At 35.6% G+C, this 13371-nt stretch overlaps 1 protein-coding gene across 1 annotated transcript in view; it reads right to left on the reverse strand.

The window, feature by feature from the left end:
- Nucleotides 1–4853: 4853 nt before the first annotated feature.
- The window catches only part of ZFC3H1 (zinc finger C3H1-type containing), a 54439-nt gene continuing 45921 nt past the window's right edge, over nucleotides 4854–13371 (reverse strand). Inside the window, exons 28-35 of the mRNA XM_002823519.6 lie at nucleotides 10377–10487; nucleotides 10005–10109; nucleotides 9706–9871; nucleotides 8506–8606; nucleotides 6955–7056; nucleotides 6223–6262; nucleotides 5860–5922; nucleotides 4854–5730 (exon numbers count right to left, since the gene is read on the reverse strand). Of these exons, the coding sequence (XP_002823565.1) occupies nucleotides 5593–5730; nucleotides 5860–5922; nucleotides 6223–6262; nucleotides 6955–7056; nucleotides 8506–8606; nucleotides 9706–9871; nucleotides 10005–10109; nucleotides 10377–10487 (826 nt within the window). The 3' untranslated portion in view covers nucleotides 4854–5592. The remainder of the gene's footprint in view (nucleotides 5731–5859; nucleotides 5923–6222; nucleotides 6263–6954; nucleotides 7057–8505; nucleotides 8607–9705; nucleotides 9872–10004; nucleotides 10110–10376; nucleotides 10488–13371) is intronic.

The raw sequence follows: 13371 nt of genomic DNA on the forward strand, positions 1-13371 counted from the left end.
AAAAAAAAAGAAATTAGGTCCAGAGAAAGCAAACTATTATTTTGTAGCATCTCTGCTTTCAAAATTTTGGAACACGATTCCAAACTCAAAATACTTCTTTTTTTTAAGGGTAATTCCTATTATTTGATCTCAACACCCCTGAGGTAAGTACAGGTATTTCCCCATTTTGATGCAGAAAAAGAGACAGGGGGCAGTGAAATGGCCTGTCACAGTTACACAGCTAATTTATGGTAGAGCTGAATCTAATACCCAGTAGCTTTTTCATCACTCACATTAGTTCACACTTCTCCATTTCCTGAAACTATTTCTTTGTGGCTCCATTTCAACCAGTATGAAATGCCAAATCGATCTCCTGGCAATCTCATAAATTTCACTGTATGATGTGCCAAGTTAAGTGTTTGTTTTGGCCTTGGCAGCAGATGTCCTGATTATGTCCACTAATGCAAACAGCTCACCAGTCTATCACTCTTCCTAATTGATTCAGCTCCTTTACACCGTTGGCTATCATTCTCTTTCATATGGCTCACTTTCGCTAGGTAAGAACTTTTGCAAGATCTAAGCTGCTTGATCGACCAAACAATATTGTAAACCTACCTTTGATTTCAGCAGACTTCATAATCAGTCTTGAGGCTTTCAGATTCCCAAAAGGCAAATGTATATACTTTTTAAGAAAGGCTATGCAAATAGTTTTCATGTTTTATTTAAAATTTTACTTAATTCATAGAAGATGGCCCTTGAAAAGTCGTATTTGTTTATAGATTGGATAGTCTTCAAAATTTATTAGTCTTGCATAGTCATGTTATTCTACGGTAATTGAAATACAATTAACTCACGTATTCTTAACATTCTATTCACTGTTTTGTATTGTTTTGTTCTTAAACTGGAGGGAAAATTCAGATCCATCACAGCACCCACCACTTAAGAGTCGTATTGGCTTCAGATATTCTGGAACCTCTGTGTTCTTGATCAAACTAGGAAGCACACATTCCTCTAAGCTTAAAACTTTTTCGTTATTGTTCCTCAACAGAATCATTTTATTCCTGGCTTTAATTAGCCTTACATTGGTTGCAAACATCTCTGGTATTGGGTCAAATAGAAAAAATCAGTTTAAAGCAGTGAAGACACTTTGGGCCATCTTTTTTTTTTGAGACGGAGTCTCGCTCTGTCGCCCAGGCTGGAGTACAGTGGCACCATCTCAGCTCACTGCAAGCTCCCCCTCCCGGGTTCACGCCATTCTCCTGCCTCAGCCTCCTGAGTAGCTGGGACTACAGGCGCCCACCACCACGCCCAGCTAATTTTTTGTATTTTTAGTAGAGATGGGGTTTCACCGTGTTAGCCAGGATGGTCTCGATCTCCTGACCTCATGAACCGCCCGCCTTGGCCTCCCAAAGTGCTGGGATTACAGGTGTGGGCCACCACCCTGGCCCACTTTGGGCTATCTTTGGATAGTTCTGTATAAACAGAAAAATAACCATGACTCTTAAAACATAATGGATCAACACCATAGGAAAGGTTAAAAAAAAAGTAATGGAAAACCATGTAGACTGGAATTGAAATAGTGCTCTGCAAGCTGTAGATAATAAATGTTGAAAGTAACATTTTATTCATGCATTACCCAAGAAGTTAGAGGGAGGGAAAAAAGTAAAAGCTAGTAGCAGCAGCTGCAATTACAATCAGACTTTGGATATCAAGGCTATTTAAACTTGGTCTTCTAATAGGATTACTCCTAGTCAGTCATGCTCATGTGGATTTTGAAGCACAGGGTGCCCTCAAAGGCACTCTCTTCTGAACAGTTAGGCTGCTATGGCGTTTTACACATCTGTTACCATGTTCAATGAATTTTCAGTTGTGAATGAATTTGGAAAGTTAAAGCTTTTCAGAACGTTTTTAAAAAAGGCACAGGTTTCCAAATGTACAGATAGAAGTGACACAATTTTTGAAAATATTATTGATCTCAACTTTTCCTCCATTTTATCCCTTAGCCCAATGATTCACTTCCATTCAGGAAGCCTTTCCCAACTTCTAACTCAAGTTAGGATAGATACCCTTTGCAGATGCTTCCTTGGCATACATTCCGCTTCTGTTAGAATGTAAAAGGGGATCCCTTTACTCTTCTCTGTATTGAGATTGCCTAGCACAGAACTCAAATGGATTCTGAAATGAAAAAAATGCCTGATTCTCTTCATGAGGCTTCTGAAAAACATGTTGTGGGGTCCCTCTTGTGAAGGTCACCAAATGAGAAGTGGAGACAAACTCTATATCCATTTTGCCATCTGTGGAAGACAGAGGCAAGTTTCCATTATCTACCTCAAAGATGTCAGAAAAAATTGAAAAATCTTTTCACATTTATCATAATCTAAATCAAGTAGTACTGAAAAAGTAGTGAGGAAGGTTATGTGAATGATGGTGGAAGATGGGAATGAGGACAGGACGGAACAGCACGTAGAAAGATGGAACACCTGTAGAAAGGGAGCATTCTGGTGGCATATGGAATAAACCCCTCTATCCCCCAAAAAGATGAAAGAAAGAAAAAGCTCTTTTTCAGCTTGACTCTAACACCTGCATTAAGAAGCATCACAGCTTGGAAAGATACAGTCCTAATTTTGAACAAAAAAGAAACAATATTAGAAATGTTCATCAGAAGCTTGCCTTTCTTGACCAGCTCTTGTTCAAAATGTTCTGTATAATAATTACTGCTAATATGCACTAAACGGCAATGATACACCTGCAGGCATAATCCTCAAACCTGAAAGGTCACTAAAATTGTATTTCCCCATTCTTCCCTCACATTAATGTTAACATAGACATGAAAGCAGACTTGAGGAAATTAGGACTTATCTGTGAACACATGACAGCTTTAACCAAGAATATTGGCCCTGCTTTGTATTCTAGCCACATGTTCCTACTTTTTCAACAACCTTGAAAAATAAATATTTGAACTACAATCTTCAATAAAGTCCCTCTACATTTGTTGTCAGTCTTAATCACTTTTTTCTTGTCTGCTTAGTGCCTTTAGCTCTTAGATGTTGCACCTGGAGATTCTTGCTTACTTTATGATGTAGGTTTATACACCCTTTAATTGAAAGCAAACCGCCTTAGATAATCGAGTGAAAAACAATGTTACAAGGTCCACTTTCCGTTAAAAGGCAAATAGAAATATTAGGCTGTTCTCTAAAATGAACAAAAACACATAAAAATACATCATCATCTACCACTCCATTTCCTTTATCAGAGATAAAATCTCACAGCCTAAAAAGGCCTCTTTTGTGTTCATGTTTTGTCCCCCAGCAGGGGTGGCGGATACAAGGGACTGCAGTTCTCAATGACTAGTCTTTTCTCTGTCCAAAAGAAAGACTTTAGTCACACAGTATGTGAAATCTTTTTATATTCATGTTTCTACAATAACCATAAAAACTTTAACCCAAATTTGTTTAATACTTTAATTATCATGTACTGAAAGCACTTCATTAAAAAAAAAAAGTAAAACTGATAATGGAAGGATGACAGGAACATATACCTCACCCTTAAGCAGTGTGTGTGATTTTTTTTTAACGTGAAGGTTAAAGTTGAGTTTATAAACTGACAGGAAAAGATATGAGAATTTATCTTTAAGGCAATATCATTTGTATAAGATACCTTTAAATAGCAATATGACAACGGATCAAAGAGGAAACAGGGCCTATTCCTACATGACTGTGCGGAACATGTGAATGGCCATCCCTAGAGTTGTTAGTGTACAGCCTCCATGGATGGACCCTGTGACTGCATGCACTGAGTGGAGTTCTACATACACCAATGCAAAGAACTCATTAAAAAAGAGACAGAGACAAAATAGTTACTGCTGATGAAAATGTTAATGCAACAAAAGTTCAAGCTTAGCACTGTCTCCTAAAAACTACTGAGACATTTCAGTTAACATAAAAACTGTTACACTATGTATGGAGGCACACACTGGAAATATTTTACTAAGTACCTAACAACTGTTTTCAAAAAATCAGAGGAGGAAAAGCTTTCAAAGTTATATAAAGTTAAATGCATACAGTGAGTAGATATCTATTCCTCTAGGGTTACTATTTTCCACCCACATTTTTCTGGTTTTAGGGAAAAACCAGTAAGCCTCCAGCTTTCTTTTTGATTAAATGAAAGACACTAGACAAATGGATTCCATTCTTGACCCCATCAAACAGCACTTACTAGCCAAATCACCCTGTCTGGTAGGCACAGAATAGGGACTCAAAATATGGTTCTATTTTTAGTGAGCATTATACAAATGTAAACACGTACAAGTTTCCTAGTATTTCATGGGGTTGCTGCTCTGCCTCTAACAGTTCAAGCACATGTAGCTGTAAGATCAGATTTGTGGCCGTGTGTGTGTGTCATTAACATTTTTCCTGCCAAGGTTAAAACCACCAAATATAAACTGAAAACAAAATAAAAAGCAAGGTCTCCTTTGCATTCAATCACACTGATATTCGACATAAGATGGCATGTCACTAGGCAAATCATTCAAACTACAGTTGGGAGGCACTTTCTAAACACTGAGAATTTGAGAACAAGGAATTTAATGGTAGTGCAAACCTCTCTGTTCCCTGTCCTCACAACAGTATCCATCTTCTCATGAATTAAAAAGTCATTAAATTTTTTTTTTAATGGGAAAGCAGTTTCAAGATAAAAAAGTATTGCTATAAGTTATGGTGAATATCCGTATCTCTGACTTCAACCCTTTCCCACCAGTGTGAAAAGTGAATAAAGACAGCAAGAGTTTTTAGAAAGTTAACTTATATTAAAAAAGTATATAAACAATTTTAATACTACAAAGTAGTATTTCAATACAAAGCAGTTCAAATATTAACTGTTCTTTAAACTGTTAAACTTTATTATAAATTAAAATTTCTTTACAAAAAAATTGCACATAATATTTGACCACTCTTAGGTTCTGATGCACTGGCATTTGCAATAGTTTCTTTAATCTTCAAGTTAAACAGTCTCGGCAAGGAGTCCAGAACGTAGAAAGGGTAATAAACAACCCTGATAGAGCATTCAAGTGCAACTAGCAGACTTGTGGCCATGGCAGTTACACTTTCCTTAAGATGGACTGCTATAGTTTTAAATCCTGAAATGAAGAATCTCAAAAAAATTTAAAAAGGAAAAACTAAAAGGGACTGCCTGCTTTTTTACTGTAAACACAGCCCTGGATATTAAATCCCAAACAGGAATCTCTCAGGCATCAGAGAGTGTCAAGTGAATCAGGAATAACACAAAATAAAGGAATGGGGGAGAAAATAAAAAAAAACAAAAAACAAAATTAAAATAAATGTCAGTCACTTTGAGGAACTATACTTACGTATATGATGTTATGAGAATCTGGCAGGGCCTAGAAGCAGGCCAAACAGGAAGTTCATTTATCCAACCGAAGAGGATCATGTTCATTGCTTCCGGTTTTGAGGACAGGATATTGTAGGGAACTTGATATGATCAATAACGCTTGTCTGCCTTACACAGACCTTAGCCAGGGATCAGCCTAATCTTGAAGAATCATTCAAATAATTTTGGCAATTATTATAAGGACTTAGAACTGACTGCACCCAGTGTTCAGTGATTCTTGCTTTCTGTTTTGTTACTGTTTAAATTTAAGAGCTCATTTAGGCTGACTCCAATCTCTTGGCACTTGGAAACTAGTTTTCTCAGGTTATCAGTTTTACCTCCTTCTGATGCTTCAAACAAGAGTTGCTGTAAAAGACAGGGAAGCATAGAAGTAAGACTTAGCTAGAGTTTGAGCATTACCACATCAATGGATATGGCACATGCAGAAAATTTACAGGAAAACATCGAGATAAAATAAAAGATAAAAAGCATTACATCTTTCCACAGTGATGCACAAAGAGGTAACTTCTGTAAGGCTCTCTGATATAAACGGTGGACCTGTAAGATAGATATAGACACAATTCCATCAGAAAATATAATGAAAAACACCTTCATAATTCCATCTGTTTAAAGAATGGTAATTCACAGTAACATCTGAGACAAAATGGTTATGCTGAGTTTTGGAGTTTCTGAATATTTGGTGCTCTTAAAATGTTAACTACTTTTGTTTCCCCACCTGGTTCTTAGTGTGCATGAAATGTTAACTTCTGCGCTTTAATTCTTTTAAATTGAGAAGTCAACAAAAGGGGCAGAAAAACTTTTTAAAAGTGACCCATCTGAGATTCAACCATGGCTTACCTCTCTTTGTCCCTTTAGAACAATCTCAGCAGCAATGGCTCTAAGAGAAAAAAAAAAGAAAAAAAGAAATATAGAAAAAGGAAAAGAAAAATTTATATATCTTTGAACAAAATGAAAGACCACCACTGGCAGAATACTGACTGTGGGAATCTGAGTACAAAACTTCCTGAAAGTTAACAGGCTAAACTTCCAAGGAGGAAAACCTATAGTGAAAAGAAAAATTCAACAATTTTTATCAACTTTACAAGAAAAAAGCAGACCAGTGTTTTGAACATAAATAACGTTCACGGGAGGAAAAAAAAATAACAACAACAACAAAAAAAAACACCTCATAATTACTAGTCAAAAATACCTAACACTAACACCTTTAAAAGAAAGAAGAAATCAGACTACAACAGGGTAGACACACCACCATTTCAAAAGAGGTGGTCTTAAAATGTCTGTGGCAGATTTGTTTGATAACAGTACTGTTACCTAAATGTTCTCCTTCAAAGAAATTTAAAAATCTATGCTTTTTGCTTTTAGAGGCAATTCTTAATGAGTACTCACTCTCATTAAACCTCAGTAAATGCTAAAAACAAATCTAAATTAAGAGTAGCAATCTGTCCGGGAAAAAAATAAAAATATATATATATATATATATATAGACGTCATTTCAGATTTACCTGTCTGGAGCAAACCTTATAAATAAAAGCAATAGCTATAAAAACATGTACATGATTGTTGCATTACATTTTCCAGGTGGCCAGGCATGTTGGGATATTATATGTAAACATCTTGGCTTGAAGTTTCAGAATCTGAACATTGCTTTCTTCCCATTCATGTTGAAGTAACCTGTAAAGTACATTCAAGGAAAATGAACAAAGCATTGCAAGTATAGCGAACCCCAAATGTGCTCTATGAGCACAATGACGAAGTATAAATTTTTGATTAGTTAAATTCCATCAAGACTACCCAGCAAATATTTTAGAATGCCTCTTACAAAAATTACCCTGGGACAGGAATATGCAAACTACGAAGAGGTCAAGTCAAGATCTATGCTCATCTTACCAAACTACACTAAGGTCCATGTATTTCTATAGGACATGAAAGCATTCCCTCCAAATAAGTCCCTGTTTCCCACCCCAATTTTTTTTTAAAGTAATGGCTTTTTAGTAACGCAATTTCCTGGTATTTTTCTTTCTTAGAGTATGATCAATCTTGAATGTTTCTTGAACTAAAATGCATGTATAGTAACTATTAAAGTTCTTTATTCTCCTGGAAAAAAAGAACAGGGATGACCAGAGGAAATAAGTATCAAAACACAGAGGTAGGGATTTACCAACAAAATAAACAAGTAAACTACCTATATTCTAAAATGCCTATCACAATAGAAAATAATCTCAAAATATGACCACATTTTCTATTTCACGTTTTATCAAAGGTGTTTCATAATTAACATTTCTGTAATGAGCTTCTACAGATTGGCAGGCTTGCTAAGAAAACTGTAAAATACTACCATTATGTTTGTCTCAACTTCAGTTTTTAAACTTTTATACGATTTTCCCCACAAACATGCTAAATGAAATGTAAATCCTTTAAAACATAAGGGAACATTTCATAAATATTTTAGGCATCTTATGATCCATAAAACGTTAAGATACAACTGATGCAGTGGGAATGACTGCACAAGTGGAAGCCAATGCATTAGCATGCAGGGTACCTTTTTGAATTAAAAAGCATAATTCTTGTGGATGAAAGTGGGTTTGCTGTATCAGAGCAGAGAAACTACAAAGAAAGGCTGAGAAATCTCGTTCTGATTGAATATATGAAATCCCTAATCAGTGCTTCAAAAATGTGGTGTGAGGGCTCAAGGTCAGGAATCTACATTTTAAATGAGCATCCCAGGAGATTCTAATGTTTGCCAATATTTGAGAGCAACTGACCTAGGTGAAAATATGAAAACCTCTTAAATAATATTCCCTTGCCATGGAAAACAAGCTTACTGCTTATAATGCACATGCTGAGGACAGATGGTGTGTGTTTAGGGAACACAGATGAACTTTACTTGAATGGAATTATTTGCCCCTTTGTAACCTAAAGTTTTCTGAAGCGACCAGAATTTTTACACTGACTTTTGAATGAATAGCTAAATATTAGCTTAACAACTCTGAAATTAAGTAGTATATATTCATGAGGACATAGTGGAACAACAGACTATTTTTATCAAGTTTTCAAGAATAATCTTATATAAAGAGCCTATTCCATTAGGCAGAGGACCAAAAGAATGTTACTTTTTCTTACCTCAATGCAAGTCCAGAATTAGCTGGCATAACTGAACAAAACCGTTCCAAGGTTTTGGAATGCTGGGTCTTTGGAACACAGCTCAAATAAAAGAAAATAACCTGTAAAGGTTGAGGGGGGCGAAAAATGAATGCAACCAAAATGTGAAATCCAATTACCTATGTGTTTTAACACGAAAACCAAAATGGTCTTTAAGATATGAATTATAAATTATAATAATGTATGATGTTGTGAGTTACAGTTCCTACCATTAATTTTATTAGTGACTTTCCAAATATGAATTAGGAAATATGGTCTAGCGATGAGAGCCATGGGCAGAACACTGACAAGAAGCCAGGAGCCTGGGTTTTCATTCCTGAGTCTACCTTTACTTGCTGTATAGCTCGGCAAGTCATAGGGCTAATAATACCTGCCACATCTTGCTCATGGAATGCCCGTGTGTAAATGACTTAATGTCCATAAAGTGGTTTGAGATCCTGGGATAAAGAATGGCATAGAAGTACAAAGCATAATAATTGGTTATCCTGATTAGCAACAAAACCACCCCACCAAAAATAAATAAATAAAACATACATATGTTTTAGTCTACAATGAGCTTTAGCAAGGAGCTTTTTAGCCTATAATGCACTGAATAAAAGTGGTGTCTGAAAAAAAATTTTTTAAAAAGATAATCACAAAACTATATCATTAATTAGATTCTACTTTTAGAATTATAAGCAGCACCTAATTTTAAACTTTCTTATGCCTTGTGTATAGCTATATTTGCTTGACAAAATACTAACAAAAAGAGCAGCTACAATGTATAAGTCCATTCTTATTTATTTTGAAGTTACTAAATTTTTCATTCAGTAGAATTTTCAACTACTCAAGCAAAACATTACAGGTATTACAATAGAATCTTTTATTTGACATGTTTTTTCATTAATATGTATTACACCTTAATATCCCTTCAATTTTGCTTCAAATGTTAAATTTTCATAACCATAACATAATAATTGATGCACATTTTAATTGAGCCTTAAAGGGCTCTATTGCTAGACTCTGAATAGATAAATAAGAAACACAGTCAAGAATAATAGTGAATGTTAAGAAAGTAGTCCTAGGAAAAGCTCTCTTGATATAAAACAGGAGTTTTGCTATCATTTTTAAAGTCTCTTTGTTTTACACAAACATCTAAAGAAAAAAGTTTTGAGTTCTTACCCTATTATGAAATTCATAGTTGGACCAGTAATCAGCACTGCTAAAAGGAATGGGGTATCGGGCAGGGACTGTAACCAAACATCTATTCACTAAATCAGTAAAAAATTTGAATTCTTGAACTTTGTTTCTGGATCCAGCAGCTCTATTATTCGCAAAGACAAGATAACTGCCAAAAGAAAAATATTATAATTTAGAATAACTAAGACAGTAGTTCTCTCACCAAGAAAGCTGATCACCCCTTTCCCAATCATACCCCTTTATCCCCAAATCCCATTCTTATCAAGAAAAACTAAACTTACTCCATCCATATCTTCTGTACTATATCACATCTCATAGCCACCCCTAATGCTGCCTCATATGCCTCCACTGTCTCTTTAATACTTGATTGAAGAGGATGACAAAGGCTGTTTAATAAATGAAGGAAAAACATATGTCTATCATTCATTTCCATCAGGTGAAGGAATGACAAAGTATTTTAAACATTACAGATGTTATTAAAATAGAATCCTCTTTTGACCTTTCTTCTCTAGTATATATTAAACCTCAGCATCTCTTCAATTGTGCTTCAATGACTTTAACATCAAGTTAATTATAACAAACACAGTGTAATTCAGTAATAAATAGCAAATGCAGGCCTAGTATGCAATATCTCTCCACAGTGGATGTCTCACCAGTAAATCAGCCACAAATAAGGAACTTGGTGGTTAAACATATCATCATCAAAATTCCCTTTACATAAACGAGATGGAATGTCAATTGGTCCTGGAATATTTAAGAGATACCTGAAAAAAAAAATCCAAATATTGTTTTAAATTACACCTACACACACATGAATTACACACATATTTTTTAAAATCATTAGTTTCACTTAAATTTCATTGAAATATTTTTTAGAAAGCAATGAGACTTTCTTTTCATATGCATACCATACTTCTTTGGTCACATCTCTAGGATTACACATTACTCAAAATGCTTTTGTTTGTTTGTTTGTTTTTGAGACAGAGTCTTGCTCTGTCACCGAGGCTGGAGTGCAGTGGCGTGATTCTCATGTCTCAGCTTCCCAAGTAGCTGGGACTACAGGCATGCACCACCACACCCAGCTAATTTTTGTATTTGTAATAGAGATGGGTGTTTCACCATGTTGGCTAGGTTGGTCTTGAACTCCTGGACTCAAGTAATTCTCCTGCCTCAACCTCCCAAAGTGCTGGGATTACAGGCATGAGCCGCTGCGCCTGGCCACAGTTTTATTATTTTATACCTATATGAAAAACTCTCCTCCTAAAATGAATTTTTTATTCTATCCCCAAGATTAAACAAAACACCATAATCCTCTAATTAAACTTAGTTTAAAAAGAACAAATGAGTCTACCAAGTATCTGAAATTTTCCAATGAAATCTGTACTTTCTTGTTAAAAAAAAGATTTACAAGGCCTGGGGCTGTGGCTCACACCTGTAATCCCAGCATTTTGGGAGGCTGAGGCGGGTGGTTCACTTAAGGTCAGGAGTTCAAGATCAGCCTGGCTAACAACTTGGGTGAAACCCCAAGATCTCTACAAAAAAATACAAAAATTAGTCAGGTGTGGTGATGCACACCTGTAGTCCCAGCTACTCCCGGGCTGAGGTGGGAGAATAGCTTGAACTCAGGAGGCAGAGGTTGCAGTGAGCTGAGATCACACCACTGTGCTCCAGCCCATGTTATAAAGTGAGACCCTTTCTTAAAAAAAAGATTTACTAAACCTTATATCTGAAAGTAATCTCTCTCACATATAGCCATACACACATACAACCCATTTAAGTTTAATTTTAGACATGATATCAAAGTGTATTCTATAACACATTAGCCTGTAAGGTACCTGTCAAAAGATCTATGATCAAATAAGGTTGGGAAATAATTACAAATTATAGCCCCTTCTTGAAAAGCCACAATACTTACTGGGATTCTAAGTCAATCCCAGTGACTCTTAAGAAGTCAATCAGTATAGAATTCTACTTGACTAAGTCCATTTTCCTTCCAATGTATTTTAATCTGTGTGTATGATACTTACCACCATCTTTAAGAACAATGTTTTTAAAGGAAATACATTGATCGCAAAAATGACAATCTAGTATAACTATTGGTCTTAAATTTTTAAATAATTGCAAGGGAACAAGTCTTAATGAATTAGATGGGCTGTATGGGGGGCAAACACAAGAAAGAGAAGAAACAGAACATCTAGAAGTTAGGTTATCATCCTGACTTTGCCAAGACAAGCTACATTACCGTGAGTTAATCCCTTAACTTCCTCACTGAAAACTGAGATGGTCAGAAGAGATGACTTCAAATCTAATCTACTTAAGACTATAATTCCTAGTTTAACTTTACTAAAGTAAATGAAATCCCCAAATTAATTTTTCTGCCTATCTACTTAATCTTCAAATTGACTTGAAACACATGCAAATTACCCTATCTAGTTCTTTCTGCCTGCCATCTTTATACTAAATGTCACATAGAGAGTTGACAGAATTCAACTCCAGGTAAAAATTATAGTGCTAAGTATTTTGTTTAACAATTTCTACTCACGAAATTTTAAAAGTATTTTGAACCAATTAAGAGCAGATGTCTCCTATTAATAAACATTGACAATTTATGAATTAAAAAAACTTGTATCAATATACAACAAGTATGGCAATGCCAAAAATTGTCTCATCTATTGTCATTCTCTTAATATCTGATGAAAAAGACTTTCTAAATTAACAGAAATGCACAATCTCTGTATAACCAACAGTTTCACTATTGTCTAAATAAGCTATAAACAGGATACCTTTTTCTCTTAAGTCTCAGTGAATTATGACTATTTCCACAAAAGAATTTAATAAAGATGACTTAGTAATGAGAATATATTTGGAGACAACTCATTTTCAAATTTTTATTGATGCTTATTTATTCTGCCTAATTAAGCTGGCATCAAGAAGATCTGAAGATCTTTGATTAGTTACCAAGGCAGAAATTGGTGGCATTTTCTTTTAAACTAAACCAATTATCTCTGTGCCCAAGACCAGAACCAGCAAGTCTCTAAACAGTTTGGTTCAGCCTTGAATTAGTCCTTTGCCTGAGCTTGAGATGTTAAAGCAAACTAATTTAAACGAGGAAGAAACTGAGTATGGAGAAGCTGAAAAATCTCTAAATCTCTTATGGAAGTTTAATTATTTTATATTAATTTGCATTTAAAATTATTTCATTTCTAATTATTTGTAAATATTAATCTGGATGTAACAGAGCAGAAAGAAGGGCCCTTTGGGAAGGGCACTAAAATCGCTATGGCAATAAACTGGCTACCATAAGAGGACATATATAAAGACTCAAGTCTGGGAGGGAATAGTGTCCCCAAATCTTAAATAAAACTGCCATGTTCACAACAAGTTCTAGGGTGGGCCGGGCGCAGTGGCTCACACCTGTATCCTAGCACTTTGGGAGGCCAAGGCAGGCGGATTGCCTGAGCTCAGGAGTTCGAGACCATCCTGGGTAACACGGTGAAACCTGTCTCTACTAAAATTAAAAAAAATGAGCTGGGCGTGGGGTGTGCACCTGTAATCCCAGCTACTCGGGAAGCTGAGGCAGAATTGCTTGAACCTGGGAGACGGAGCTTGCAATGAGGCAAGATCGCACCACTGCACTCCAGCCTGGGA

Source organism: Pongo abelii, chromosome 10 (genome assembly GCF_028885655.2).
Source record: "Pongo abelii isolate AG06213 chromosome 10, NHGRI_mPonAbe1-v2.0_pri, whole genome shotgun sequence".
In the NCBI taxonomy this organism is placed as follows: Eukaryota; Metazoa; Chordata; class Mammalia; order Primates; family Hominidae; genus Pongo; species Pongo abelii.